This window comes from Gallus gallus, chromosome 6, assembly GCF_016699485.2.
Source record: "Gallus gallus isolate bGalGal1 chromosome 6, bGalGal1.mat.broiler.GRCg7b, whole genome shotgun sequence".
Taxonomy (NCBI): Eukaryota; Metazoa; Chordata; class Aves; order Galliformes; family Phasianidae; genus Gallus; species Gallus gallus.
In genome coordinates, this window is record NC_052537.1 from 23,237,303 (window position 1) to 23,264,537 (window position 27,235).

Below are 27,235 nucleotides of genomic sequence, written 5' to 3' on the forward strand. Positions count from 1 at the left end.
TAAATCAGTGTTATTTAACTATAAGATAAATGCTACTGAAAAGCTACATCATTGTTTTTAACATCACATTAAGATCAGAAAAAAAAAAATCTTCAGAGCAGAGGCATCCACTGAAAGGACCTGGCATTTAACATACACAGTGCTTAACATATATGCTGCTAGCTTCTCTCCAGGATGTGATAGGTCATAGCTGAAGTGAGTATCAGGAGTCAGCATGAATTCAGAACAAAATCCAGACAAATAAGTTTGCTATTCCAGAGAACTTAGTGCATATCCTCCATCTCTTCTACGGCATGTATTAAGCATCAGAATGCGCGCTTGTATTTCTACACCTAAAGAAAGGTCATACTGACAGCTAACTATAACAGAAGGTCACATCTGATTTCCTTGACGCTAAACAGACTAAGCCATCATCTAACACACACCTGTACAAGTGACTACGAGTGCCAGTACTGAGCACCCTCTCTTGACCCACAGAGCCAACCAGGACAGCCAGATGCTGCCCCTGCCACCCCTCCCTGTGTTGGACTTCAGCACTTACTTCAGGCACACACATGGGGGAAAAAAGAACTTGCTGTCCTGACAGATTCCAGACAGATTCCACTAAGAAAACAAAGCTGGAGATGATTCAATTCTGAAAAGGTGGGGAAGGATTATGCTAAAGATTTGCGTAAAAGCATAGAAAAAAGTCCTGTTAAACAAGGACTGCAGTATTTTATTACTAGAAATATTAAATGGAAAACGTAATCTTGAAGGGAGAAAATCTCAGACAGCAGTGTTTTTCCCCAAAGAAATGCAACAGTTATACCAGTTGTTAGCAGTACATGAGGTTGGTACTGGCAGTGGGTTGTTAGTTTAAAAATTCAAGTTTTCCAAATCCAGCAATTAAACAGTAGTTTGAATCACATTCTGTTTCTGTACTTCACTAATGAAACTCGCAGCTCACAGTAGCTTCCAAACAAAATTTTCCTATCAACACCCAAAACCCCTCTTACTCCCAAACAATGTCTCCAGCACAATTAACTCAAACCTAACTATAAGAAAGGATTCCTAAGTGTATGCAAAAGCAACCATTAGAAACATGAAATGTAGAAGTAACTACTGATAACATTCTTTTACATCTTGAACTAAGGCAGGAATAGCACATCATGCATTTTGTATTTCCTTAGAAAAAAATCATTCAGTGCAATTGCAAATGCAAAAAACCCATACTTTGAGTTTTCTGAACAACAAGACTTCCCTGCCACCCAACTTCTCTATTTATTATTATTACTATTATAATATTTTTTTAAGGTTGTGGTTTGTGCAAGGAAATAGAAACGCAGAACATGCAGTGATTTGAATCAAATCACTCTAGTTCATCACCCAAATTATTGCTACTGGTAAAATAAGCTTCATTGTTAGTTAACTTCCATATAAATGAAACGAAATCTAAGTCACGCTGCAAAGCATTAAAAAAAAAAAAAGTTAGTCTTCAGACATCTAACTGATCTTGCCTCTCCACTGAATCCAAGAAGCAGGCACTGTAAAGACTTTTGGCTAAGTACTGAACTGGCCTAAATAACAGACAGCAGAGCTCTTCACCGCAGGTAAACCTGTCTCAGTTTGCAACCACTCTTATTTGGCAGGTGGGATGGAGGTATTTACCAAAAGGCACGTTGAAAGACACATTACTCCAGAGGGTTAACACCAAAAATAAGTTAGTTTTGACAAGTGGTAAATATACATTTCTAGTTAAAAACACAGTCATAAAACGTCACTGTAAGTTGCTTTCTCTTACCCATTTCCTGGAGTACTGGAGCATCCTGGAGAATGACTCAGAGAGGTGCTGCCGGCACAAGGACTCTTCTTAGTGGACAAATCAAGCACACCGTCTGTAGAGATGATAGAACCACTTCAGTGTTTGAAGAAACAGAATCAGCCATGCTGACACTTGACAAAGCCACTTCTTTGGGCTAATGTCATGTTCAGCACATAACATCTTTTATTTTTTCAGTGACTCGAGGCTTGGATTTGGTCATAATTTGGCTTACAAGTAACCACCATAGTCCTCAGAAGTCACAACAAAATTTGGCGTCTGTTACAAGAGCCAGAAAACAATTGACTGCCTACAAATGATGGTTCAGGATGCAACACAGTCTAAGGCATGAGACATTACAAATTACGTGTTGGAGGTTTTAAATCAGTGTTGTGTATATATATATAGAGAGAGAGATATTGTTTTTAATTTTCCTGCATAGGTTTGGATTAATGTAGGAATTCAACATGGGAAGCTCACTTTCAAAGGAGCACACACACAGCACTGGACTCCTCCCCCAACAACTAGCTTCATCCTTTCTTTCATGTCCCTGATGGGTCCCTGATGGCACCGCTGTTGCTTTTCCCCTTTACTGTGTCACTTTACCCCCTCTCCTCTCCCACCTATATAGCTGTTTTTCCTGCTAGGCTGCTTCTCCCATTATCCCTTGGACACACACTAATGGCACTTCCCTGTGCTCACCCGCACTCCTCTGTCAGCCCTTACACAAACTCTGCATTTCTAGGCAACAGCAAAGGGACTGCTTCATGCTAGAAAAGCCTTGTTCCCATTGCACTCAAACAACCTGAAACTCTGGTCAATTTAATAAGGGCAACATTGCCTTAGAAGCAGTACAGCCATCTGAAATTCCTGGAAACTCTGGAACATGGAATTTACAAGGCAAAGATAAATGAAAGCTGCTGGCAAAGCAAACAAGAGATGTTTCAGAGCTACCTGCTCACTAACTCAAGTACCTTCAAACACAAGAACAATCTAAGATGGCTTTCAGATTGCTTCAAGTTCTCATTTGACATATGGAGGAAAAAAAACACAAGAAAAGCAGTGAAACAAAGCTAACTTACAGAAAGCTGTTCCACCCACTGCATTTGGGAACACCTCGCTACCCAAACCTAAGCAAGCAGAGAGCTCAGCCTTCACTCCGAGTGCTGTGGCACCCAGCCACAGGACACAGCGAGGGACGGAGCAGCACCTTCTCTTCAAGGGGACACACCAACAGCAGAGTGCAGGCAGGGGCTCCATCCCCACTCCTCCATCAGAAGGGCTCTTGAGGGCAAGCAGGAGCAGCCCCACGCCCTGAGCTCACAGAGCTCACGCTTCTTCCTCTCGGCCCTCTGGGATGGGAATACACCAAAAAGCTCCCCCAGCAGTCTGTGACAGCCTCTTAAATCTCTCCTTAGAAAGTTTGGCAAGACCCCTTCCCAATTAGGTAAATTGGGAAAAAGAGCTACGTCAGCAAACAGATCACTTTAGAAGTTATTGAATTAGAACATGTGTATATCAACAAGCAACAAAACATAATAAATCATCTCCAAGCTTTTTCACCGCTAAAGAGCAGTTCACGTACATACCTTCCTCTTAACCTCTAATTAAAAAAAAAAAACAAACACAGAAGCAGAACCAATTCTCTCCTCCCTTTCAGGGAAAAGCTTCAAGATCAGAACAGTTCAATATTTATAAACATATATGCAAAAAAAGGCATGAGTGAATTACATTTGCTTTCCAATAACGTTAGCTAGAAATAAATGCCCATCAACTGAAGGCACAGCTCCTCAGTTAGAAAAAATACCATATAACCTTTCACTGCAATTTTGTAACTGACACGTCCAGACGTCCAATCTGAAGGTGGTTGGACATAAAAACTAACCTTCTCACAGATACAGGGTATCTGTATACAGAGAGAGAAGATGAAGAAATATTTACAGCTAGGTACCAGCCAGCTACAGGGTTTTGGTGGTTTATTCTGTTGTTGGCATTCATTTGTTGTTCATTTGGACAGTCTACATTGTATTTAGTAGAATTATTTGAGACACTCTTAAACATTTCTAAAGAAGGGAAAAGAGGCCAATGCCAATCCGCTCAGTAAAATGCAGTTATGATAACCTCTAATCCAGATTTTCAGAAAAAATAAATAAATCTTCCACTTCACTAAAATCACTTGCAGAATTTGCTTGTTAAAAACATTTTTTTTTATGGAAAGCAAGGTTTTCACCTTAAAACAAGCTCTGCAACACTGTTACAAGTCACTCAATCTGTGCTTTGCTGAACAAGTCTATTTTTAAGGTGAAAAAAAAAAAAAAGACTTTCTCCAAATGTACGAGCCAGCCGTCACAAAGCAATTTCTCACCAAATTTGACTACTTTCACATGGTGATCATTAAGAAAATAAATCCAAGCAGTCCTTCAGTTGGATTCTGCACTGATCTTCAGGAAGGTTTTCATGACCGCAGCACCTTATCAGCAAGCTTGCAGCCCACTGAGCAGGCTATTTCGCGCAGCTCCCAGCAGCACAATTGTCCCCAGAGGTCAGAGCACATCCACCCCCTTTGCCCTTCTTCAGAAGAATCATTCCTGTCTGGGAGCCTACCTCCTTTTAAGAATTATCTTCTCTCCCAGCCATATCTAGCTAGCCAGTCTTTTACCATGACGACATCTACCGCTTTTCCACTTCACGTTGTATGTAACGGTGCAAACTTGCAATCGTTTTGTTATAACAAGAATGCCAGGAGTGGATTGCCACAGGACACAAGAGACTGGTAAGAGTCCTACCTTGTTCACTAGGTTCTGACTGAGACTTTCTGACAGTAAGGTCCAGAGGTGAGTCTTGGTCAGCCATGAGAAGTTTGCTGAGCACAGGGTTCTGAGCAGTTGCAGCCGTGGGAGAGGAGGCGACCAGAGATGCTTTCAGCAGGCTTTGGTTCTTTGTGCTATTGGGCTGGCTGGAGTCCTGAGTAGAGCTATTTTTTGAGGTATATTCAGCAGCAAACTGTCGGATCATTCGCTGCATGATCTCACGGGCCACTAGGGGAATATTGGGGTCAGAGACCCTAGGACTGTCTGGAAACATTAGAGATTTTTTTTTTAAGGAAGCACTTTAAGTAAAACAGCTTTCATATTAAGTCATTGTTTATTTTAAAAAGAAAACAAAAAGCAAGCCAAAGATAAAAGCGTTTCTATAGAATAAGTACTTTACTCTTTGAATATCTGAACAAGAATCAGATCAGTACATTCTGGTACAAACTTCCCAAAGCATCAGTTTCCCAGAAAAAAATATGCAATGTCATCTTCTGTTTTCAAGTATATCCAACCAGACCTTTAAAAGGTGTGGAAATGGAAAGGAGAGCTGGAACCACAAAGAAAAGCATCAAGTAATGAAGTTCATTATGAAAAATTGAACAGATTATTCAGTGGAAGAATTGAGTAACTTACCTGCAGCTATAGAAAGGGGTGGGGGGAGAGCAGAGTTGCAGCAGTCCCCTATAAAATTACTGGGAAATAAAGCCCTATAGTTTTGATTCTTCAAAATAACTTGAAGATCAAATGTGTCTTCCATCTCATTTTATCTACTCCCATGTTACGGTGCAGCACGAGATGTTACCCAAAGAACTTTCCCAAAAACCAAGAGGTGCCAAATGAAAAGTAATTCCATTTCATTTTCATGTAAGAACATGAAATGGAACAGTTAGAAATTCCTTTTTTTCCTTTTCCCCCCCCCATAAAACAGTGTAAAATACAGAAGATATTTATGTATATGAGCAACACAAAGATAATAATGCAAATCACTATTTGAGACCAGTAGCAATTCATTACGCCAAAGCAAAACCATAGCTCCTGTGTCACAGGTGCTAAGTCCTGTCACTTCCTCTTAAGCACTGCTTGTTTTCTTTGGACAAATCAGGGTGCTGCTTCTTTTGCTGTTGTCATTGTTTGTTAAAAAACAGTTCCTGAAATGGCTCATAAGATTTGATTTTCTATTTCTGGAGAGCAAGTCGTGTGCTGGAAGACCAGATAAATCCAAAGTTTGCACTCAGAAAGGAACAATAGGAGAGTGCTTACTTATTTCTTTTGATTGCCTAGGTTGAAAGGCAATCTATCAAGATGGAGCTATCAGAAACATTAGCAAAATCATCTGTGGGACATTTCAGTGTTAATTTGCCTTTTACTACCATTTTTCACAAACATACATCAATCCAACAACCAGCTGTAGAGTATCTGTTAAGGATGAGTGACATGAAGGACTGAGGGTGGAGCTGCCCATAAACCTAAGAGCAGTGATAAGCAGCTACCATGTTTCTTGATGGAAAACCACACTGAGATTTAAGTAGTTATTGAGCCAAAATTCCTTCCTGCTAAGTACAGTTTTCAAGTTTAAGATCTTATACAGTCATCGTGTATAATCTTACAGTGGTACAGTAGTTTTAAATTTCTGGGATGTTTATGTAAACAGTGAATCATTTTATTGTGAAGTCTATGAGTATTTTATTGTTGCTAAGCACACGACACAGCAAAGTTTTAAGAAGTCACCAAGAGATGAGCCAAACTTATTTATGTACATTTACATTCTCACTCTCTTTCTAAAGGACCCACAAGGACATGAGCTGTAACAGGGAAGAAGTGTGGAAACTTCTTCCAGTAAGTATGACATGTCTTCCATTTTCTAAGCTCTCTATTATGACCTGTTAGAGGACATGTGAGAAGCTCTGTGGAAGCCCAGAAGAGCACAACTTGACAGCCTGATCACATGTGCTTGCAGTGTATACATGTTGGGCTGAAATGAATGCTGAGATCTATACAGATTACATTTACTGAAGAACCATGCCCTTACTGTGCACATACATTCACATATGTACAAGCCAATAAAGCTCGCAGCTAATGTGCTTCCAAATTCATAGAGAAAATGCTGAATATGCTCACAGGGATGCATCTTTCTAACCTGCAAATTCAAAGCAGCAGCAAAAAGCAACTACTGAGAGCTGCCCAAGATCAACTCACCAATTCAGGACTCTAACTTGCAAGCAGAAGGGCAGTTACCTAGCACATTAAAGGCTTTTTGCTTAACACAAAGCCTGATTTTTAAATGCCATGGATAAAAATTGTTCAAAAGTGAGCACAAAGTATTTGTTGGTGCTTCTACAGCATCACTGGAAATCAACCACATGTTCATGTTGATTTCAAGTGTCTCATTTATTTGAAAGAAATTTTAACTTAAGGCATAGAGATTTTCAGAGATGATAAATACAGACAATCAGTTTATCTACTGTACGTTATCTGAATTAGCACAACCCAGCTTTAAATCCTCAATAGCCTTTGTGTATTTTACCTACACAGAAATCTCAAGAGGGAAACATCAACCAAAAAAAAAGAAGTATAATTTCATTAAACCATCGAAAGAAAGTCCTATCGCATCACAGCATAAAGATAATGGAGAACTAAATACTACCACTCTGCTTTCACTGGAATTATGAACATTTGATAGAAGCATTACTAGGTCAGAGTGCCATGGGCACAAAGCAGAGAGGAAGTAGCTAATGTTAATGGGCAGCCTGTTCTGAAAGTTTGCTGATACTGCTCATTATCTTTGTATGTTAAGCACACGAATTCATGTCCTTGACATGCAACAGGCATCTGTTCACAGAACACCTGCATTTTCCCTGATCTACACTGACTACAAAACAGCAGTCTCATACGTTACTGGCAGTCGGGATGAAAATAAAAAAGAACTAATTACTGGCATGAAGCCAGGAGAGCCAAGCACCTCTGAGCAACTAGGAGCATCAGAATTCTACCATTCTTTGTGTCCTCTGTGGTAAGAGGGTGCTTGGGGATCTCATGTCAATGGCATGAGTTAGAATAACCTTTTAAGCAATCTAAATACAGCCAAGCTTGACAACAATGCATTAAGGACTCAGAACTGAGCTCCTGCCAGGCTCCTTCCCCTCCCTTACTACTCTCGCACCAAGCTCAGTTCTGCTGGAGAAGGGAAACCAAGAACACATTAACTAAGAATCTTCGAGAAATTCTTTTTTGAATCTGAAATGATTTCATTGTTCTCATTCTGTGTACCAGACCACAGAGAGCATTAAACAATTTTCCCACGATTAGGGAAATATGTGTTTCTTGTGAAGTATGTGCACAGATCACGCAGAAAGCTAAGCTTTTTGTAAAAGCAAAGGTATGAGATAACTAACAAAACATTTGGAAGTGCTGAAAAGGCACTTCTTCACAGCCTCCATCTCCACCAGAAAACTGGAATAGAAAAAAAAATAGACATTCTCTATATTTTTTATTATCTTAAATCAGTTCTGGATTTAAAGAGAGAAGGGATAAATTTAAAATAATCTTTAAAAGAAAAAAGCCACTAAAAAGGCAGACTTGGAATAAAAGCATTATCTGAACTATTGGTAGTAATATGCAAGTAACTATCCCTCCGACCATCCTACACGCTCTACTTTATGCAATTCATCATACTATATAGTTTGTATTTATTCATCGGAGTCATAAAAGAAAGGCTAAAATACTGTTATCTGCTTAAAACACCTTTAAATATTTTGGTCGCTGTGAGGATGGGCTGAAGACTGGCTACAGCAATTTCTCATTTGCCAAACTGAAGCCTTGCATTGTCCCCCAGCAGACAGGTTGGAATTACTGATTTGGCAGATTTTCTCACACATGGGTTAGACTGATAAGTACAACGTACTTCCACTCAGGAGGCACTTGGAAGCAACCTCTGGATTCCCATTTCTCAGGCTGACAGAAAACAGAGAAGTGAGTTCCATGCCTTCTGAACAGTGCACTTTAATTGATGTAACTCTCCAGAACACATCTACAGGACTTTCTAACGCTGAAGTAACATTACTGCTTTCTGCATATTGTACAGTACTGATTTTCCAGTTCTTCTGTTGCTCACTTTTTGAATTTTCCATATGAACACCTTCACACTATTCCAACTATATTTTGGATTGTGGATTGCTGGGGCAGGTGGTGGTGGAAATCACCACAGACCATAGTGAGAAGACTGCTGACTTCTTAAAAAATTACTATGGCTCCCACCAATAAATGAATTTTAGAAAGAAAAATATATACATACCCCACCTACCAGCACCACTGTCCCTCTTTGTAACTCACTCACCTAAACACTGGCTTCAGAGCAGCAGTTCTGCTGGATAAGAGCTGAATAATAACTGTAAGAACACCTGTGTTCTCATGGAGAGTTTTACTCTGGGGTTACAGCTCTTATGCTCCCTTCCTCTCTCTCAAGACCATGCTGTTGTGCTGCTACGTTGTTGGAGATTTAATTTTCACTCTTGATAAATACATATAAAGACTGCAACCGAAAAACACTGACCATACAGTGACAACTTGAACATCCAATCTTTGACACCTGCATCACATGCAAAAAAGACCAGCAAGAGATATCATTTCCCCCCCGCATTAAAACCAACCTTTTCTGTAAAAGACTGCATTGAGGAACTCTTCCGCTTGCCTTTCAAAACGAATGATTTTTGCTTGCTCTTGTCTAAGCAGAGCTTCTTGTCCAGCTTCCGAGGCTGGCTCATCCAGACTGACTAAGTGCTCCTGCAAAGATATTTAATAGTTATAAGATCTTCCTGACTCCAAAACAAAGTTCCTTAGGCATTACATATTTTACTAAATCCAAAGCTTTGTTAGATACTCAGCACAGAGTTGTATCTATTGAAATCAAAACTTGAATTTCTGACTGCTCCAGAACATTGTACTTTGTCCTGTTTTCTTGTTGTAAATGCAGCAGAAGACTGGAAGATTTGATAACGTTATGGCAAATAACAGCCCACCAGAAGGAAGATTTCTGTATTTTACTACGTTTGGCTGCAAATTGCATATCTAACACTTGTTCTTTGGCTTTGAAGTTTGGTTCTACAAGAAAAACACACTGAGGGCAAAATACAGAGAAAATTCACCTTCATTTACACAGCGTTCATGTGAACTGAGCAATAAATGGCCAAGCACCAGCAACAAACAAGGTCCTCTGTCAAGAGGCTCAGCAGCAGAGACTTTTCAGTGAAATAAATGCAAGTTCCCAGTTTACAATACCCACAATGAGTTAAAGTTCATTTTCTTGTACAACTGGAAGTTATCTGCAGAATATTTCAGAACCAGTGTTTTAATTAGGATAATTAAAGAGAAACTGGAAGACAAGGTTACAAACATACCAAATACAAGTGCCTGGATTTCCCCACCCACCCTCCTCTCTCCTCTTTCATTTTAATGCCTTGCTCTGGCGCAGGAGAATAATCCCTTTCGGGGCCCTTTCCTCCCACTTTCATTTTAAGCAATATTGAAGTTACCTGTATTTACCTACTGAAGGAATGCATACACAACCTCTCTTTGGGTTGAGGGAGTGTTTTGTTTTGTTAACCTTTACATAGTATCAGTTACCATAATACCTTGGCTATAGCCAGCTTCTGGCCTCTAACGTACAAATTGATTTCGGGCTTATGTTCTAATGGGACTAAAAGGGAAGGAGGAGAGAGCTGGCAATTCACTTATAATTCACAATAAATGAAAACAAGAAGTCATTTTTAATTTTGTAAGTCTCTGCTCCAAGAGGCTTAATGAAAGGAGGTTACATAACCAGCCTATAGTAAATTAACGAACGCAGCAGTCACATGAACTACGTGCAAAGGGTAATCATATGAATGCTGTGGACTCTGGCCTGTACAGCATGGGCTTTTACCATAAGATTTGTCCTTTACCAGCTTCCAAAAGTTCTCTGTCAAAAGAGTAAAGGGAATACCCATCTCAGGCTACAAAGAAAGCAGAAGTTTGTGCCAAACTAACAGACAAGTACGCAATGACTGAGGTGAGAGATGAGCTTAACAGCATGCTTGCTGGGAAGGTGTAGTTGTGCAGAGTTAAAGCTCTCACAAAGAGACTGAGTCTCCTCTTCTTTTCTGTACCAGAGAGAACCCAGGCTTGCTCCCATAGGAAAGGCCAGCACTTCTGAGCTAGCCCTTAGAAGGCTGGGAAGTGGAGCACGAGCGTTTACTTCCATGCCAGGAACGCCCGTAGCAGCAGTGCTGAGGCTCCAGGCTTTGTATAAACAGGCTGAGCACACACTTACACTTCTCTGATACTTAAAATACGAGGTGTCAGTACAGGACTTCACAGTGAAAACATAGGTGGAAAGTAAACCCAATATTTCTGTAGGAGTTATCTTCTAGGTGGGACTCAAAACACACTTCCATTTTCTTTCTCAAAACGGTGTTTCCGTGTCTGCTGAAGTTTCAGGCAGGATCTGTCCCTGTTAATGACTGCCACCCTCAGCCAAGCTCTGCTACCCTTCCAGGTTATGAGGATAGGTACAAACCCATCAACCCACTGGTTTGTGTCAAAGGAGTCATTAAAGGAGATATTAACTCACAGCAGAACTAACCTAGGCAATACACAAACGTGAGTACATTTAAAGACAAACTTTTAAGCTTTACTTAAAAGGAATCTCTGCAATCTGATGCACAGAGATCCGGCTAGAAGAGATCAACCTAAGTTGATTAGCATCCTCCAGCTAAAGTCCCACAAGCCACTGAATTGGAAGAAAGGACAAACAGAATACAGAATTAAAGGAAACATCACCCCTTCAGCCTGATCCAATAAACTGTAACTCTGGAGGAAGCTTAAAATCCAGACAACCTTCATCCAGCATAAGGCGTTGCTCATGTTCCCAGCATCTTTCACAGCTGAGACATCACACGGCAAGTACCACACTGGCCAAGCACTCCCTGTACTGACCACATGAGACAGTTTACCAGAAAGATCTCAGCTTACTGCATTTTTTTTCTTTTCTTATCACTTCCCGTAAAAATTATTCCAGCAGTCTTTGCAGCCAGTTAATTCCTCAGGGGGAGCTGCAAGTTTTCATAGTAAATATTTGATTGTGATTATCATTCAACGCCAACTTCCAGAAGTTTTTCTTCATTGTGTGCATCTTTGAGCATTTTTGTTAATAAATGATTAATGCTAATTAACCAATCGGCATTGGTTAGAAATATCCCAGGGGTTAAACTGTTATTTCTCCCTATTTATAACCCCCATTCTGTTCTCTTTGTGCTTCTCTTCACATGGGAATCGTGGCCCAGAGCATCATCAGCATCCCCTCCCTGAACCTGCAGCATCACTCTACCTGGCAAGAGAAGAATTCCCTCTCCCAGCATTAAGACATGCCTCTCCTCGTATATCCCCCCAAATAGTTTACTGCTTTTACACTGCTGTCACCTTTCAGTTATTTGTCACTTCTGATTGATAATACAAGTGTCGGTCTGTCCCGTTTCTGAAGTTTCAATTCCAAGCACGCCATCTGAAGCACCTGCAACTGCTTCCAGTTTGGCATCAGCTACAAATTCAGATGGTTGAATTACTTTTAAGACGTCCTTCACTTACTGAGAGTGAGAGATTTTCTAGTGAGAAACAGCATTGTTTCCTCACTCACCCAGATAACCGACTGGACAAATCCATGAAATTCAAAACACGTTCCTCTGCTTTGAATGGACGCCCCGCTCAGAGGCTGCTGTTCTGACTAATCATAATCAAGTACTGGCAGAATATCCCCCTTAGGTGTTTGTTTAAAGCAGTGTCCAAGTTGCTTGAAAATCCCAAGTCGCTCTGGTGTGGCTCTCATACGCTGCACCCTACCGCGCTTCTTCCCAGAGCTGCTGGAGGTCCTTACAGTGAAGCAGGGCTGTTCTGTGGCACTCCAACCAGCAGGTCAGCCCTCAGCCATCAGCAGCATCAGACCACAGAATACGCTCCCTGTTGCTTTCTCTCTCGCTATTTTTATAGCTTAAATATATCTATGAAATAGTTAATGTGCTTAAGAGTATTATCCTTCTTGTTCTCCTCTCGCCAACAAATGAGATTAGTGTCATTCCTCCTTACAAACTAAAAACAAAACCCATGTGTACAAATTTCTTTAGGTAGCTTTAGACAATCCATTTTTTTCCACAGGAACATACTCAACTGAATTCCTCTTGAAGGATTCTTTCCCCACTTTCCTTCTTACTTCTGGTGCTTTTTGGCATTATCTATCTGCAGCTTTTCACCAAGAAAGAAAAATCATAGAAATCTTAAACTGAGCTTGAGCTCTGCATGTTAGCAAATAACAGCCAAGACCACCAAACCACTCCACTGGATACAAACATTCCAGATAGAGCCACAGACTTCTGTAGTGATAGCTCTGTCAGCTTTCTTATGAGACAGACACAATGAAAAATTAACTGCAATTAAGAACACTTCAAGTTCAATTCATCTGAACGGACAGGTCTTATCTGTACTACAACCTTTTAGAAAGAAGAGAGCCACAAAAAAACAAAAGCTTGGAAACCACATATCGTAAGTCTCCTCTGTGAAGGATAAAGCCCACAGGGAACTGGGAATTACCACATTTGCAGATCAGCCAAATGGAGCTCACTGAGTTGGGCCCCACAGAACATGATCTGTTTCCTTTCGCTGCGAGTATGCTGCTGGAGCTGCTAACTCTGTCTTTCATGCTGTCAGTGTACATGTGTTAATGATCTGGAAGCAGTTCCTTAGTTAACTAATTATTCTCTCTGATCATACGAGTGAAACAATTGTGATATTGTTATTTTGCCTTCTATGATGGAAGAAAAAATTCTAATTTCTAAAAGCTTTATGTCACTGCATACAACCCTTTGGATATGGGCAAAAACATGACCGGGAGATTTTAGCTCCTAACTTTGTATGTATTTTACTGACGTTCTTAAGTGAACATGCTGAAGTCTACTCCTCTACCAAATACCATCTTGTATTTTGGCTGGCAAAAAAAATCCATGCATTTGCAAGTAGAACTACTGCTACAAATAAATTAATCTCTTCAGAATACTTCAGCAGATGGTTTCCCCTCCTTTGAAGAACGCATGTAATTGAATCTGATTGCTTGTAAAAGCAAGAATTAGCATCACTGAAAGGGGTGGGAGAATAAGGGCAGTTTTCTTCCCCAAACGGCTCAGCCAATAAACTAATCAGGGCCTCCAGCTCTCATCCTCCAGACCAGCACCAAGGTGTCCTTAAACACACCCACCTGTCTCCTGAGTTACAGGGCTTTCTTACAAGCAAATTCAGAAGAAAAAAAAAAACACAAGATTTTTTTTATTTTTCAGCTTGTTAGAACAAGTACCTACATATCACCCAAGGGTGAGACCGATCACACTGACTGATTATTTCACTAATAGAGGTGTCAGCCAGAGCCCCAAAGCACAGAATACTGTGTGGCTGTGGCTATCTCGCTCCCAGCTGCGCCATCAGTGACACACCTTTTAAGTCTGTCCCCACTGTTATGCAGGCACAAACCCCGATGATCCCATCATACTCAGTTCTTTTCATTTTTATGAAGTGAAAAAGGAGCACATCAACAACAAAAAAGCAGATCAGAAGTTGAGGCACAGAAAACACAACTGCAAGCATATTACGCACAGGAACAGACAAGTCTTAGTAGTTTCAGAAGCTTAAGCCTTCAACTCCTTCAAAAGGAAGAGTTAAAGTTATCATTAGAAATGACAAATGCTGGATGGAAGAGATTTCCAATAAAACTGGTACCATTCCCAGTGTAATTCAGGCCACCTGTGGAAGACTGTCCATCATCTGGCTGAATACCACATGGAGTTAGAAACTTTTGAGTAACAACGAGATATCAGGCTTTATTTCAAATGACTATATCAAACTCATGTTACCTGAAGACCTCCATGAGAGAGCTATATTTAACTTCATATTGCAAGCTAATGACATAAGCTACGGCCAGCAGGGCAGCAATTCAGCATGCCCACAAGGGAAAGGAGACACCCCCACCTTGCCATCGCCCACAGCTAACACACGAAGCACTCACAAGGTCTCAAAGGAGCCATACTCTTCACTCTCTCTTTCCCACAAAAAAAACAAAAACAAAAACAAAACAAAGCACCACCATTGCAACAGAAATGTTAATGCTGGGGGAGGGCAGGAAGAGAGGAAAAAATCTCCATGTACTCCAAAACAGACTCAGATATCTCTAGGCCCAGTGCAAGAAGAATCACCAGGATTAACAGAGGTCACAGGTCTGGTTTGAATGGACTGCTTCACCTCTGTTCTCTGCTCCTCCATCCCCCAGACAGCCAGTGATATCCGGACACACAGCAAACAAGCATGTGTACAAAGCACTCTTTGCTGTCTCTATTTATCAATCAGCTGTTAGAAAAAGGGTTTAAAGAAGCATTTTTGGCTACTGAAATGTAAAGTGACAGATATGGGTTTTATTTATAAAACTTGTTCTACCCAAGCCCATTGTGACTGACACTAATGCAGCCTTTGTTAACTCACATTTGTCTCTGGGCAGATCAAAACATATAATCTCCTTCCCCTCACCTCATGCTTTTGGCAAATGACGTTGCATGCCCCTGCTGCATTCTGTGTCATTCTATGTGCGCAATCCTAAAACCTCCTTAGACCCAGATGCCAAAACTGCCCCATAGAGCAATACCAGATCCGACCGAATCTGTGTCCTTCTCTTGTCCATTTAGAAATCATCACACAATACAATGGGGAACCAGAGGAGCAACCATCTCCAGCATAAAAAACCATCACCAGTTCTCAATGACAGAATGCCTAGCACAGTGCACTGAAAATATAAATAGTGACATCTCAGCTTTTGACCAAAAGGTTATGTAGAAGTTGAAGGAGAATAAGACAAGCATGTCTAATCTGCACTCTATACAGTGCTCCCAGTCTTCACCTAAATAATGGGTTTTCAGGAGCTTTATCTTAGTTATTGTGGGCCTATGAGGATGATTGAGATGTAAGCAGTCTTTTTGAAGATCTGCCCACACATCATCAGATTCTCCCAGCCTACAAGCAGACCGATCACACCATAAAGTTCATTCCTGAACTATGCTCAGTGCAGAATTTTGTCTTTATATGAAGTGATGTAAGTCAAATAAGACAGAACTCCTAGCAGCGTAAGTACACATAGAGCTTACCTGCTGTTAGCCTCAACAAGGTATTATGCGCTACGCCTATTCTAAATGCAAGCATTTCTAATCCTCCTCCCAATGCTTCAGCAAACAGTGCAATATAAAAATAAGCATTACTGGCAACATGGCAAGTCCCCCTGTTCATAGGAAGGTACTTCCTTTATGAACAAACCATGAGGTCATACGTTAGCTGCTGCAGAGGGAAGGGCGATTGCGTTTCATTCACAAGTCTACAGAGAACCCCTCTGCACTTACAGTTACATTGTGCAGGAAGAAGTAGCAGTTAAGAGATCCAGGAAATGATGTTTTCCCAAGACAGATGAGCCTTCCTTCTTACACTACAGAGCAATCAGTATTTCAATACACGGGCTGAGCAGCAATCACGTACAGCATGGTAACCTTTGTTTCATACACAGCTATAATCTGGTTAAGAAAACAAACTACAGGTGTAAAATGTTGGCAAAGCTGACCTGCCCACATTTAGGCTGTGACATGGTTATAAACAAGCACAATAGCAAACCTGCCATACATACAAGCCCTTTAATAAAAGGATATGGCCCACAGCGAAAGAGATTCCGAGATAGGGAATGAGCCTCTAGGTGGTTAAAATGGACCACATTTCCATACTGAAGATAAGCCCAGTGTCTGACTGTGGTAAGCATACACAAGCCACAGTTTGGCTCCCTTGGGAAGAGTTACACGATCCCAACAAGATCTTTTACAAGGAACTCAAAAAACAACAGGAAAAACACAAAACAACCCATAAACCAAATGTTAAAAAAGGTCACTACACACACACTGAAACAAAAAGTCTTCAACACGTACCACAAAGAAAAAGTTGCAGAGAAAAAGTCTCTTCGTTAACGTGTATTATTTTAATTAAGAAAGTCTTGTTACAAGGGAGGGGAGAGGGGTGGGTGGCTGCAGGTTTTCCATGCTCAGTTAAGTAGGAGCAGCAAACTCCCTCCCTTTGTCCCTCCCCTACAACTACGAGCTTCACACATCTGCATTGTTACCTTCACTTTTTCTCTTCTCAGGCAGCAGAAAAGACAATTTTCATCAAAAGACCAATCAGAAACACCTTCAGGCTCACAGTCTGTAAATCAGAGGAATAGCAGATTACTTCATATTCATAAACCGCGACATAACTGGAGCCAAAAGAGAAATGCCAAATTAAATACCTGTTTCACAACATTCCTGCCTGCATTCTGAGGATGCAAGCTTCATTTCAGCCATATTTCTAAATCCCCAGATTACCAAAGTGTATACATTTTATCTATGCACAACAAATGTGGATTTTTTTTCCTGAGCACTGCCAAATACACTCCCAGCTACATAAAGATGAACGCACACTCATTAGTAATTTTAGCCAATATGAAACTAACTGTGAGCACTGCCTGGGGGAGGGGGAAAAGCACAAATCACCACGGTAACACACATTTTCTAGAGGCAGAGCTGGGGCTGCTTCTGTCATTAGAAATGCAGAACAAGATACAAACATAGAGATTGAATACCTTTAAACAAACTGAGATCTTTTAATAATCCAGGTCCAAACAGGCCTTCTAGAATACTTTCAAACCCTAAAAGCAAATAAAAGAATTGTTAGCTTTCTAGATTAAGTACGTCACTACAAGAATATTCACAATAGCAGTTCTATATTTATCTGTTCCAAGAACAGAGCTCAACGTGTTTTCTCTTAGCATTACAAGATGCATGGGTCAATTGTGATGACTGAACTACTGACAAACCACAGCAGAATCTAGAGCCCACTGACTCCTGCACTTAGCTGGGTTAAAAACGAGAAACATTACGACATTGAAATAAGCCATTTTGAAAAGAAAATGGGAAGTTGTAGGTTCTACAACACCAGGTAATTGCTACTGGGAAAAAATGTCTCGCTTAAGCCTCAAAGCAGAAAAAGGTATGCTTTTGCAATTAGAAATAACTCATTATAATACATCCTTCCATCTCAGAGTGGCATTCAGCTACTTTCCTGCATTTCAACAAATACTGTAAGCAATGTTTTCTGCAGTTACAGGTTTGAAGAGAGAAAATTAAAAGGAAAGGGATTCAGCAATGCCATGCCCCTAAGGAACCAAATTCTAATCGCTATACCACTCGTGTCAAAGATCTGCATCTAAAATACAGTCTGATTTACTTCAATGCCATGATTGATGCCACACTTAAAATAAATCTAACCAATTTTAGTTTATTCTAAAAGAGGGAAAGCCTTTACTGAAATTACTGCCATTATTTGGAAACGTTAAATCAATATTGCACTAAACTCCTGCTGGCACTAAAATCTACAGAGCTATCAACTACCCAATACTGCGGAGAAGTCAAGTTAACAAGAGTGAAATGAAAAGTACAGAGATTATTTTGAGTGGTACAGACAAAGTCCACCTGCTTATAAAAACGTATTTCCACCACGGCCACAAAACCCAGGATTATCACTTACTGTGTTTCCTTCCCTACTCCTGCAATACATTTGCACTGTGGCTTTAACAACAGTTTGTACAGAACTGGGTAACTTCTCCTACCTGCCTGAATATGAGAGAGGCAGAAGAAATAGAAGAATTTTCTTAAGAGATGAAAATACAGTTTTAAATTTAGAGAAACTTGCATGGGTGAATCAGGAACAGATAAACTACCTGACAGTGTCCTACTAAGAAATTACTTCAAATGACTGTGCTATGAAGGAAATCAGTTATTACACTGCAAAAACAAACAAACAAAGTAATAATGAAGTAACTCAGACTATATATACATCTAATGGTTGTTTTAAAGACAACAGCCTTGTCTTCAAAAGAAAGGGATAAGCAGCATTACACATTACACTCCTCTGGGCGTCAGCAAGAGTTTCGGTGCACTTACATCACTACACACAAGATGCAAGACCCTGTAGAATTTGTAGCTTGCAATGTGACTTCAAGAGCCAAAGCACTGCCAGAGCATAACATCATCCTTGATCTAACACCTTTAAGAGGCTGACACTGAAAATCTCATCTCAGAAAGCACTGAGCAGAGAACAAACAAAGAAAGAAGTGAAAGAGCAACGGTGAAATTATAGTCAAGAGTAAGTAGAAACGGGAGATACCACTAAACAAGGGGAAAAAGGAGAAGCCAAAAAACTATCCATCCCATTGAACAGCACCTTGTCAGGCAGAGAAGAAGCACTGCCTCCAAAAAAAGCCAACTCAGGCTTCGGGAAGTGGCAGCAACAGTGGGAAAGGGCGACCAACCTGACCTAGAAGAAAAACAGGAGAATCAGGGAATTGACCCAGAGGTTTATAACGCTGAGCCTTCTGTGTGTAGCGACCCCTCCGAACTTGTACCTGAAATGAAACAGCTAACCGACCTCATTCCTCATCTTTCTGTTCAAAATATAATGCATATGTAAATAAATATAAATCAAGGGAGCTCAGAATTTTACTCAAACTCACCACTCTTAAAATAGTAACCGCCAGTGACTCATGTCCCACAGTTTGCCATGCACGCAATCACACACTGAAGTCCCTGCCAAGTTTTACAGCTTGGATATTGTACAATCATAGTTTGCTAGCCCACTGTTCTCAGTGATGCTAATGCCACTCGGTTTTTATTAATATTAAATATTGGATTTAGCAGTTGCATAGCAACAGCAGAACATCTTATGTGCAATGCTTGACATTAAAAAAGGCAAATAAGGGAAGCATGAATGTATTCAAAAATTATACTGAAGACTGGTGAAATTGCCGTGAAGCCAAGCCCTATTCCCCCCAAATGCAAGGTGCAATGCAGTAAAGACAATCTAAGCCCTGCCTTGTAATACTCAGTCATTTAGGGCTCCAAAACAACAACTGTGTACTCTGTATGGATCATCACGCATAATACATTGAAAACAAAGTCTTGAGAAGGAGCTGCCTACTTCTTATAGCATTTTTCTCTCCATTGTCACTACTCTTAGAAGCTTGAAAAGAACATTGCTTTTCCCACCGATTGTCCATTTGGCTGACGATATTTTCCTGCATTTCAATTGGAGCAGAAATGAACATGGCTGCCTCCGTTAAATTCTTGTTTCGATGTTTTCACCATCTGTACTTCAGCACCTGAATGTTCATAGCAGCTGAAGAGTGGTGCCAGTGGGACAGCTGCAGGACAGCAGGACAACACCAGAGGAAAAGGGGTGAAGACACCAATATTTTAGGGGCTTCTGCTTTCCACTTCCATCATAATTAAAGCAGCCACGCTTTTAACCTTTATGTTACTGGTGAGCCATTAAAAGAAAAACATCTTTTGGGTGTCTGTGTAAAAATGTAGTAAAAATATACGAATTTTTCTTAATAAATATGAAACATCTACAAAGCTTTAAAAAAAAAAAAGCTCTCCATCTTAGTAGGCTTTGCAATAAATGTTGGCAAAATTAAAAAAATTAAAAAACAGAAGAACAAAGAAAACTCTTTGTATAGAAGCAAAGGTGGAACGTGCTGCTAAATTCACAGATAGTTACACACATTACGTACAATCTGGCAATTATCAGCTCTAAAAGTAAAGCAGTATTTGAGAAACACTACTCTCTAAAACATGTTCTGACAAAAAAGATCAGAATATGGATGTGCCATTTTCAAACAGAGAGCAACATGTACAGAAAATTAAATAAAAGATTTTGAGCGTTCAGTTTCCTGCATGATGAAATTTCACTACTTTTTTATTTTCATCTCTTCTGGCATTTCCATCCTCCCTCCTGTAACTTTAAGGCACAAATATAAACTTTAATGAAGTTTGCTGGTTAACAGCTTAAGACCACACCAGCTTATCTTCGAGCTTTGACGAGATCCAGTAGGGATGCAGTTGAAGCCTCAAACCGCCTTCTGCCTTACAGCTGAGAGCTCTTCCATTGACTGAGAAGCTACCAGGCTCCTGGAGAAGCAGCAGAGAAGCTGATGGTTGAGGAGCGGACTTCACCGGCTGCATGGATTAACCAAAGATACATTCTCCCCCTTAAAAGCCAGAGATAGCCAGGAGGTGTGGGTACATTTCTGGACTGTCACTGACACGTTTGTCATGAGCTTTGCTTTTCAAACAATGCTTTTTTCCCTTGAAACAGCACAGCTTAAGCATGTTATTTAATACTCTCTACATAATATGCACATATCTCGTCAAAGCAGTAAGGCAGGAACCACTTAACAGGAACCAGAGCTGAGAGCAGTAAAGCAAATAAAGGGCTGCAGTTTGTCTTTACTGTTTGCAACTACATACATTGTTCAAGATGTCCAAGAAAAAAAATAGTATGTTACTTAAAGAAATAATAGTAAAATGACTGTGACTACAAGCACAAAGAGGAGGCAACAGGCTGCAGGGACTTAGAGAACAGGTCAAAACCCAGAAGTGTTACAAAGGTCTGAGCAAAGAGATCCACATGGATTTAAGGTGAGCAAATACGAAACCAAAAATAAGGCATTTATGCATATTAACTCCAAGAAGTCCATAAGAATACAGTAGTACATTAAATAGAACTGCACAGTACACTATTCAGCAACAAAACCTATCAGGGTGATTTCACATTCCTTAGTTAACCGTCTGCAAATGCTACTGAAGTGGGTGGTTTATTTTGTTTGTTTATTTGCTTGTTGTTGTTTTTAAATGGAAAAATGGTTATCCCTCTGAAAGGTCAAAACACTGAGCAGACAGGTATGGAGCTTTCAACTTGATAAAGGTTTTCAAGATCCACAGAACAGCTCACTAAGGAGTTAACAGTAGAAACTGTGTCAGTCAACGTGGGCTTAAGAAAAATATTTAATTTTAATGTTATGAAACTGAAAATGTGATTAGCAGTAACACGTTTGATATAATACTATCAAATACGTGAAATATTTTTGGCATGGTACCAAATATTTTGACTGTAACCAACCAAAAAATTAAAATCAGCCCAATACACATAGATTAAAATTGATTAAATGACAGCTCCTGAAATGTTTATGTCAATGGGAAATTACTGCAGTGAGGTCTGTCAGGTATTGGTTCTTGGCCCTGGGCCACTCAATATTTTGGTCACTGGCTTGGAAGAAAGCAGCTACGAAATCTGCAGGAGATACAGAGATGGGAAGAGCAGTAAACAGCAGAGGGGCCAGGTCACTTGGGCTGCTCACCAAAGCAAATGCAATCAAACACTGCTTTGGAAGGGGAAAGCTAGAGAAAGCCAGAAAACACACCTAGGGACAAGAACAAATAGTTTCTCAAAGACATCATGAGATCCAGTGGCAAAACTGGAAGCTGGTCAAGCTCAGCCCGATGTAAGGCACCCTCAGTTTTAGAGGGGCACACCAAGACCAGCAACTGGGCAAGGGCTCTGGAGGTGGCACTTTGGGAAGCGCAGGCTGACCACCAACATCCATTCCCTTTGTACTCTGCCCCCACTTACATTCATAACATCTGGAATCTCGTCAATGAGTAGGAAGCAGCCATTACCAGCACATCAGGCTTTTACTGGATTTCTCGTGCCAAGATTTTCTGGTCAAGACTGGATATATTTATCCACAGCTATGGGATTTGAAGCAGAAATTAATTCAGAAAAACCCTACAATCTATGTGTAACACGGGAATTCTGTCCCTTTTATGACAAAAATCTATTAAACTTGAATGTTTCAGACACAGGCATCTTAATAGAACGGCAAGACCAAGCAACAGGGGAGGGGGGAAAAAAGTCACAGGACAGTTATTAATATACACCAAGTCTCAGGACATACATGTATAATTATACAAGTTGTTTCGCTGCTCAAATAAAGGAACGTTCACATTTCTCACCTATGATGAGAAATCTTCTCATCTGAATGGAGTCAAACTATGAGTGAGAACAACTCTATCTCTGCCTCCTCGGGATTAAATGTTGCAATGTTTTAGTTTTTCTAAGTTGACATTTCTATGTTTTTGATAATGAAATTTCACTGCTCAGAAACTTACTGTAGACATCCCTGCTCCAAAGACAACAGATGCTTTCATAAACACAATGGCTTTCTAGGGACCTTAAACATCAGTAACCTGGTTCTGTAATAACACAAACACATGCACACAGAAGAAAAGAACAACCTGCTGAAGGATGTTTAGGTAGGAACTGTTTGGAAGAAGGATTGTAACCAAGCCCTGTACGACAACACTTAGCCCTCCTATTCCACAAGAAGACCTTGGGAACACAGAACACAGCATGTGGTATTATTGAAGAAGTTGCAGCAGGCCAGCCCTGCTCTTCTTTTCAAGCATCCCTTTCAAGCAATTCCTTTTCCTCTGAGAATCAAGTCTAAGTGCATTTCCTCTGATGGAGTATCAAACTTGCAGTAAGGCATTTAAAAGTTAATGAGCTAAGCACGGCAGAAAGACAGCTATGTATCTATCAACAGTGCCACAAAGCTCACGTCTTTACAACAGGAAAGAGCCATGAGAGATCTAAAAGACACACCTGAAAGAAGGTGCATCCTTTTTGCTATATGGAGAGGACTGAGAGGCAGAGCAAGCAGCTTATTGGGCAGTTCTGCAGTGACAAATGGCACAAGGTGGATCATCTCCTGACCCCTGCCCAAGAGGGTATTTTGGGATTTGGTATCAAGCCAAGAATCATGTTAAGGTATGCAGAATTCAAGACAAGATGAGGGTTTCTTGCCATGGCTGTCCCAACACCACCCTCAAGCTACAGCAGTTGCCCTGAGCTTGAATCTCCACGTGGATTTGCAGGGGTGGGAAGACCCTCTAATGTGTATTTACTGCATCATTAATCTGGCTGGTTGATCAGATCAGGGTGTTGGGCTCTTGGTTTTCAAGTCAGCTGCAGACCACAAGGTTTACTAAAAGACCGTCTGGTTTCCCCCACAGCTACTCATCGCCAAAGCAGGACATAACTCTGAAATGTTTCCATGTATATACTTGCATTTTATTACTCTAGGAAATAAAGCAGAGCACACAGACATCACAGAAAGATAACTACCCAGTTGCCATTTCCTCTTGAAGTAAAGGCAGCTTCCCTAATGGCAGCACACAACTTAGTAAAAAGTGAACAGTGTATGTTTTTTTTACTTTCTTAGATCTATCTCAATTCAAAAATTGTGCTCTTATTTCTTTAACTTTCAAGTGTGAAGTTTCAGTGGGCGACCAGATACAACATCCACTGGGGAGAAACTCTACCAACAGGACAGAAAGTTTAACAGATCCAGAGAGCCAAACAGCCCAAGAATGAGAGCACTCAGTTGCATAAAACATCAAGGAACAGAAATTTGTTAGAATCCCAAGCATTTCTCAAACTTAAAGCAAATTTTTCATACCCAGCACAAACAAGTTGTTAGTGTTTCACTGCCAGCCAAATTAGGGGGGCATCGCTACCTACCAGCATTCACCTCCATACACCATGCTACCCCAGCACAGGGTAATAACAGCCTGGCAGTCGATGAAATTGCTCTGACTGAAAAGTACCTCCCACAGAAGAGACAGTGTTTGCAGCAGGGTCAATTCACTGCTCTGCTTCATTTCATGGCCACAGTACTGTCCATGGCACAAAGTCGGGTGCACAGGCAAGGAACAGATTGCCACAAGCAGAGTACTGGTACGGTACAAAAGCGTGCCAGAGGTGCAAGTTAAACTGACTGCGACAATAGCTCTATTTCATATTTCCCAGCATTCCTATTTAAACAGGTTTCCTTCTCCTAGCAACTCAGTGCTGACCCACATCATTCTGTCTGCAAGGCAGCCACCCAATGAAACCAGAGCAGCTGAAACAATTCAGCTAGAAAACAGTCCACGAAGGGAAGGCACAAGCTACTGAACCCACCTAAACGCAGGCCACCAGCAGCAAAAGCATCTATTAAACCATCATTTTGCTCCAGAAAACACTTGGAGTGTGCCTTAGTTTCACCTTTTTTTTTTTTTTTAAGCAGGAGATCAGTTACATCATCATTTATTACTATCTTAGTTCAATGCATTGTATCTTCTATGTTTTGATCTCAGGTTATATACAGTCCTTCACCATCTCTACCTCTGTGAGGAAGGCAGAGAGATTCAAATACAACCATAGTCTGCAAAGTGGACTGGAAGTATGATTCTACTTAGAAAACTAAATATAGTTGCATCACCCATCATTTAAAATCTGATGATGATCAGGAAATGGCAAGGACCTATGAAAGTTTACTGAATGCTTCTGAACTGAGAGGCAGCTTTTATCTTACAGGTAAGCCAAGAGCCATTTGACTCTTATCTGTGACTGTAAGAGCCTATCTTATGCTAAAGAAACCTCTGGTGTAAGCCATTACATAATTGCCCCAATGAAGAATAGGCCTTCTGACTCCAGCTAAGTGACAGCTTCCTGACAATTCTTAAGACATACAAGGATACACCACTTTATCAAGTCAAGTGATTGTTTTACTACAACACTACTGAGAAGAAGGATCTTGATCACAGAAACAAAGCTGAATCTTGACTACAGTGAAGTACACCTGACATCTTAAGGCTTCCCAGAAACTCTGGAAAGCATCCGTAGCCTTTTCAGACCGATGGTTCAGACTTAACTGAGGCAGAAATGATGACCTAAGTGAAATCATCAGGTGTTCCAGGCAGCTAACAGAAACAAGGCAGGACCATTAGAAGCGGGGACAGAAGGGAAGCTATTCACCTTAAATTAAATAATTAAAAATATATCCAAACACAGAGAAAAGGTTCGCAACACCAGAAGACATAAGTTACAGAACACAATATAAGAACTAGTTGTCAGAGCTGAAGTTGTATTTCAAAACGTACCTTAAGTGATGCATCCGTGCGCCCACAGTGCAAGGAGCAAACACAAAGGGAGCACTGCTGAGCCTAAAGAATGTGGCCAGCTTCACAGCCCTCAGCATAGCAGTAGCAAAAGCACAGTGGTACAAAGTAAGCACACTGTAACTCTCACACAGAGCACTGAGGATACAGTTGTATTACTATTATTACTCTTGGGCCAGGAAAAATAAACAGCAGTAGAAATATTCCTACTTGTCCTTCATTGAACACCTGAGGTTGTGCCACAGTAACAAAGAAGCTGGAGCCCTGATCCTCCTTTAGATGCTGAGAAGTAAGCAGGGCTGCTGACAACTTCATAAGGAAAAGTTACAGCAGCCGAACTTTTGGTGCTGAAATAAGTTGTGGGAACTGAAATTGCCAGATGTGAGAGAGCATTGCTAGGAGCAGGGAGCCTTCTTTTAAAAAGGAAAAACTACACGCAGATGCAGGAGACTTGCAGTAAGGAGTGATGAAATAGTCTGACCTTTGGTGGTCAGTGGAAATTTTCCTCAAAGTCACCAATAAATCTCCGTCACTTCTATTGAGATGCAGTGTTTGCCATCATTTCACTCAGCAATTCTTACTAATCTTTCAGCTTCAGACACACATCATCAGTTCTGTAAGCTATTTCTGCAGATGTGCTTCATGGGAGAGGCACCCAGTTTCTGTAGGGTATTTTGCACATTACTACAAGTGGGATTGCAGTGAGTTTTTCTTCCTCCTTGACAGCAACACTGGATAGAAGAAAAGCTGCTTGACGTTGTTGTTGTTTCTATCCACACTTCTCCCTTTTCACTGGCAAAAGAAACAACTGAACAAACGCATACAGAAGGAAAAAAAAAAAAAGGAAGAAAAAAACCACCTTTTTTTCCCCTGCATTATTTCTAGACAATTTCCTGCTGTAGTCCAGCTATGTGAGTGGCAGGACCAAGGACAGCTGAGATAACAATACTGCTGAAATCAAGACCTCCACTTGACTTTCTTGTTCTGGGACTGTCTTCTTCAGGTGGGAGACAGATGCATGAAAAAGGTACTGCATCAGAACTGAAGATCACATTCAGAACAAAAATCTCAAATACAAAAAGTATTTGGGTTGATGCAAAAGTAACACTATAGAAAACACATCCCTTATGATGGCTATGCAAGTTATCAAAGTTATATCCAAGTACATTTTCCGGATAACTACAATGAATGTGGTGCCTACAAGCATATTTAATGGTTTCAATTGCACTTAGATGAGTCATATATGCATCACTTTCAGCTCCTACTATCATCTTTAAATCTTCACCAATCCAAGTAGTTCTACGCAGCTTGACAAAGCTCAGTCTCCACCATGTCATTTATTCTAACACATTATCAGGTTTCCATAATTCAGGAAGTCACATTACCCATAGTACTTGGCTTGAAGCAACCCTATCTCTCTCACAGCTCTTGTTTTCCTTCTAGTTGAAGCTTGATGCTTGAAAGCAACATGTGCATTATGAACCTGAGAGAAGGCAGCAGTCCCACTGAGTTTCCATACACTAAGTTCCTCAAACTCAAACTACAGCAGAATCTTCACTATACTCAGTTAACCAAATTAGGGGGGTTCTATTCAAGAACAGCAAACTGCTACAAAGAGACATCTGCAGGTCAGCCCTCCCAAACAGCAAGCCTTGTTT

General features: G+C 40.6%; 1 protein-coding gene across 21 annotated transcripts in view; it reads right to left on the minus strand.

Annotated features, from left to right (window-relative positions):
- The window catches only part of LCOR (ligand dependent nuclear receptor corepressor), a 73,320-nt gene that overhangs the window by 28,044 nt on the left and 18,041 nt on the right, over positions 1-27,235 (minus strand). For 8 of the 21 annotated variants that reach the window (XM_025151753.3, XM_025151755.3, XM_040702507.2 and 5 more), the window contains 5 exons: positions 17,321-17,386; positions 16,823-16,902; positions 9,258-9,390; positions 4,585-4,872; positions 1,781-1,874 (listed from right to left, as the gene is read on the minus strand). In XM_025151753.3, the coding sequence (XP_025007521.2) occupies positions 1,781-1,874; positions 4,585-4,872; positions 9,258-9,390; positions 16,823-16,902; positions 17,321-17,386 (661 nt within the window). Of the gene's footprint in view, positions 1-1,780; positions 1,875-4,584; positions 4,873-9,257; positions 9,391-16,822; positions 16,903-17,320; positions 17,387-18,960; positions 19,054-27,235 lie in introns of those variants that run through there. The other 13 variants (XM_025151752.3, XM_025151756.3, XM_025151758.3 and 10 more) reach the window with 5 other exon arrangements.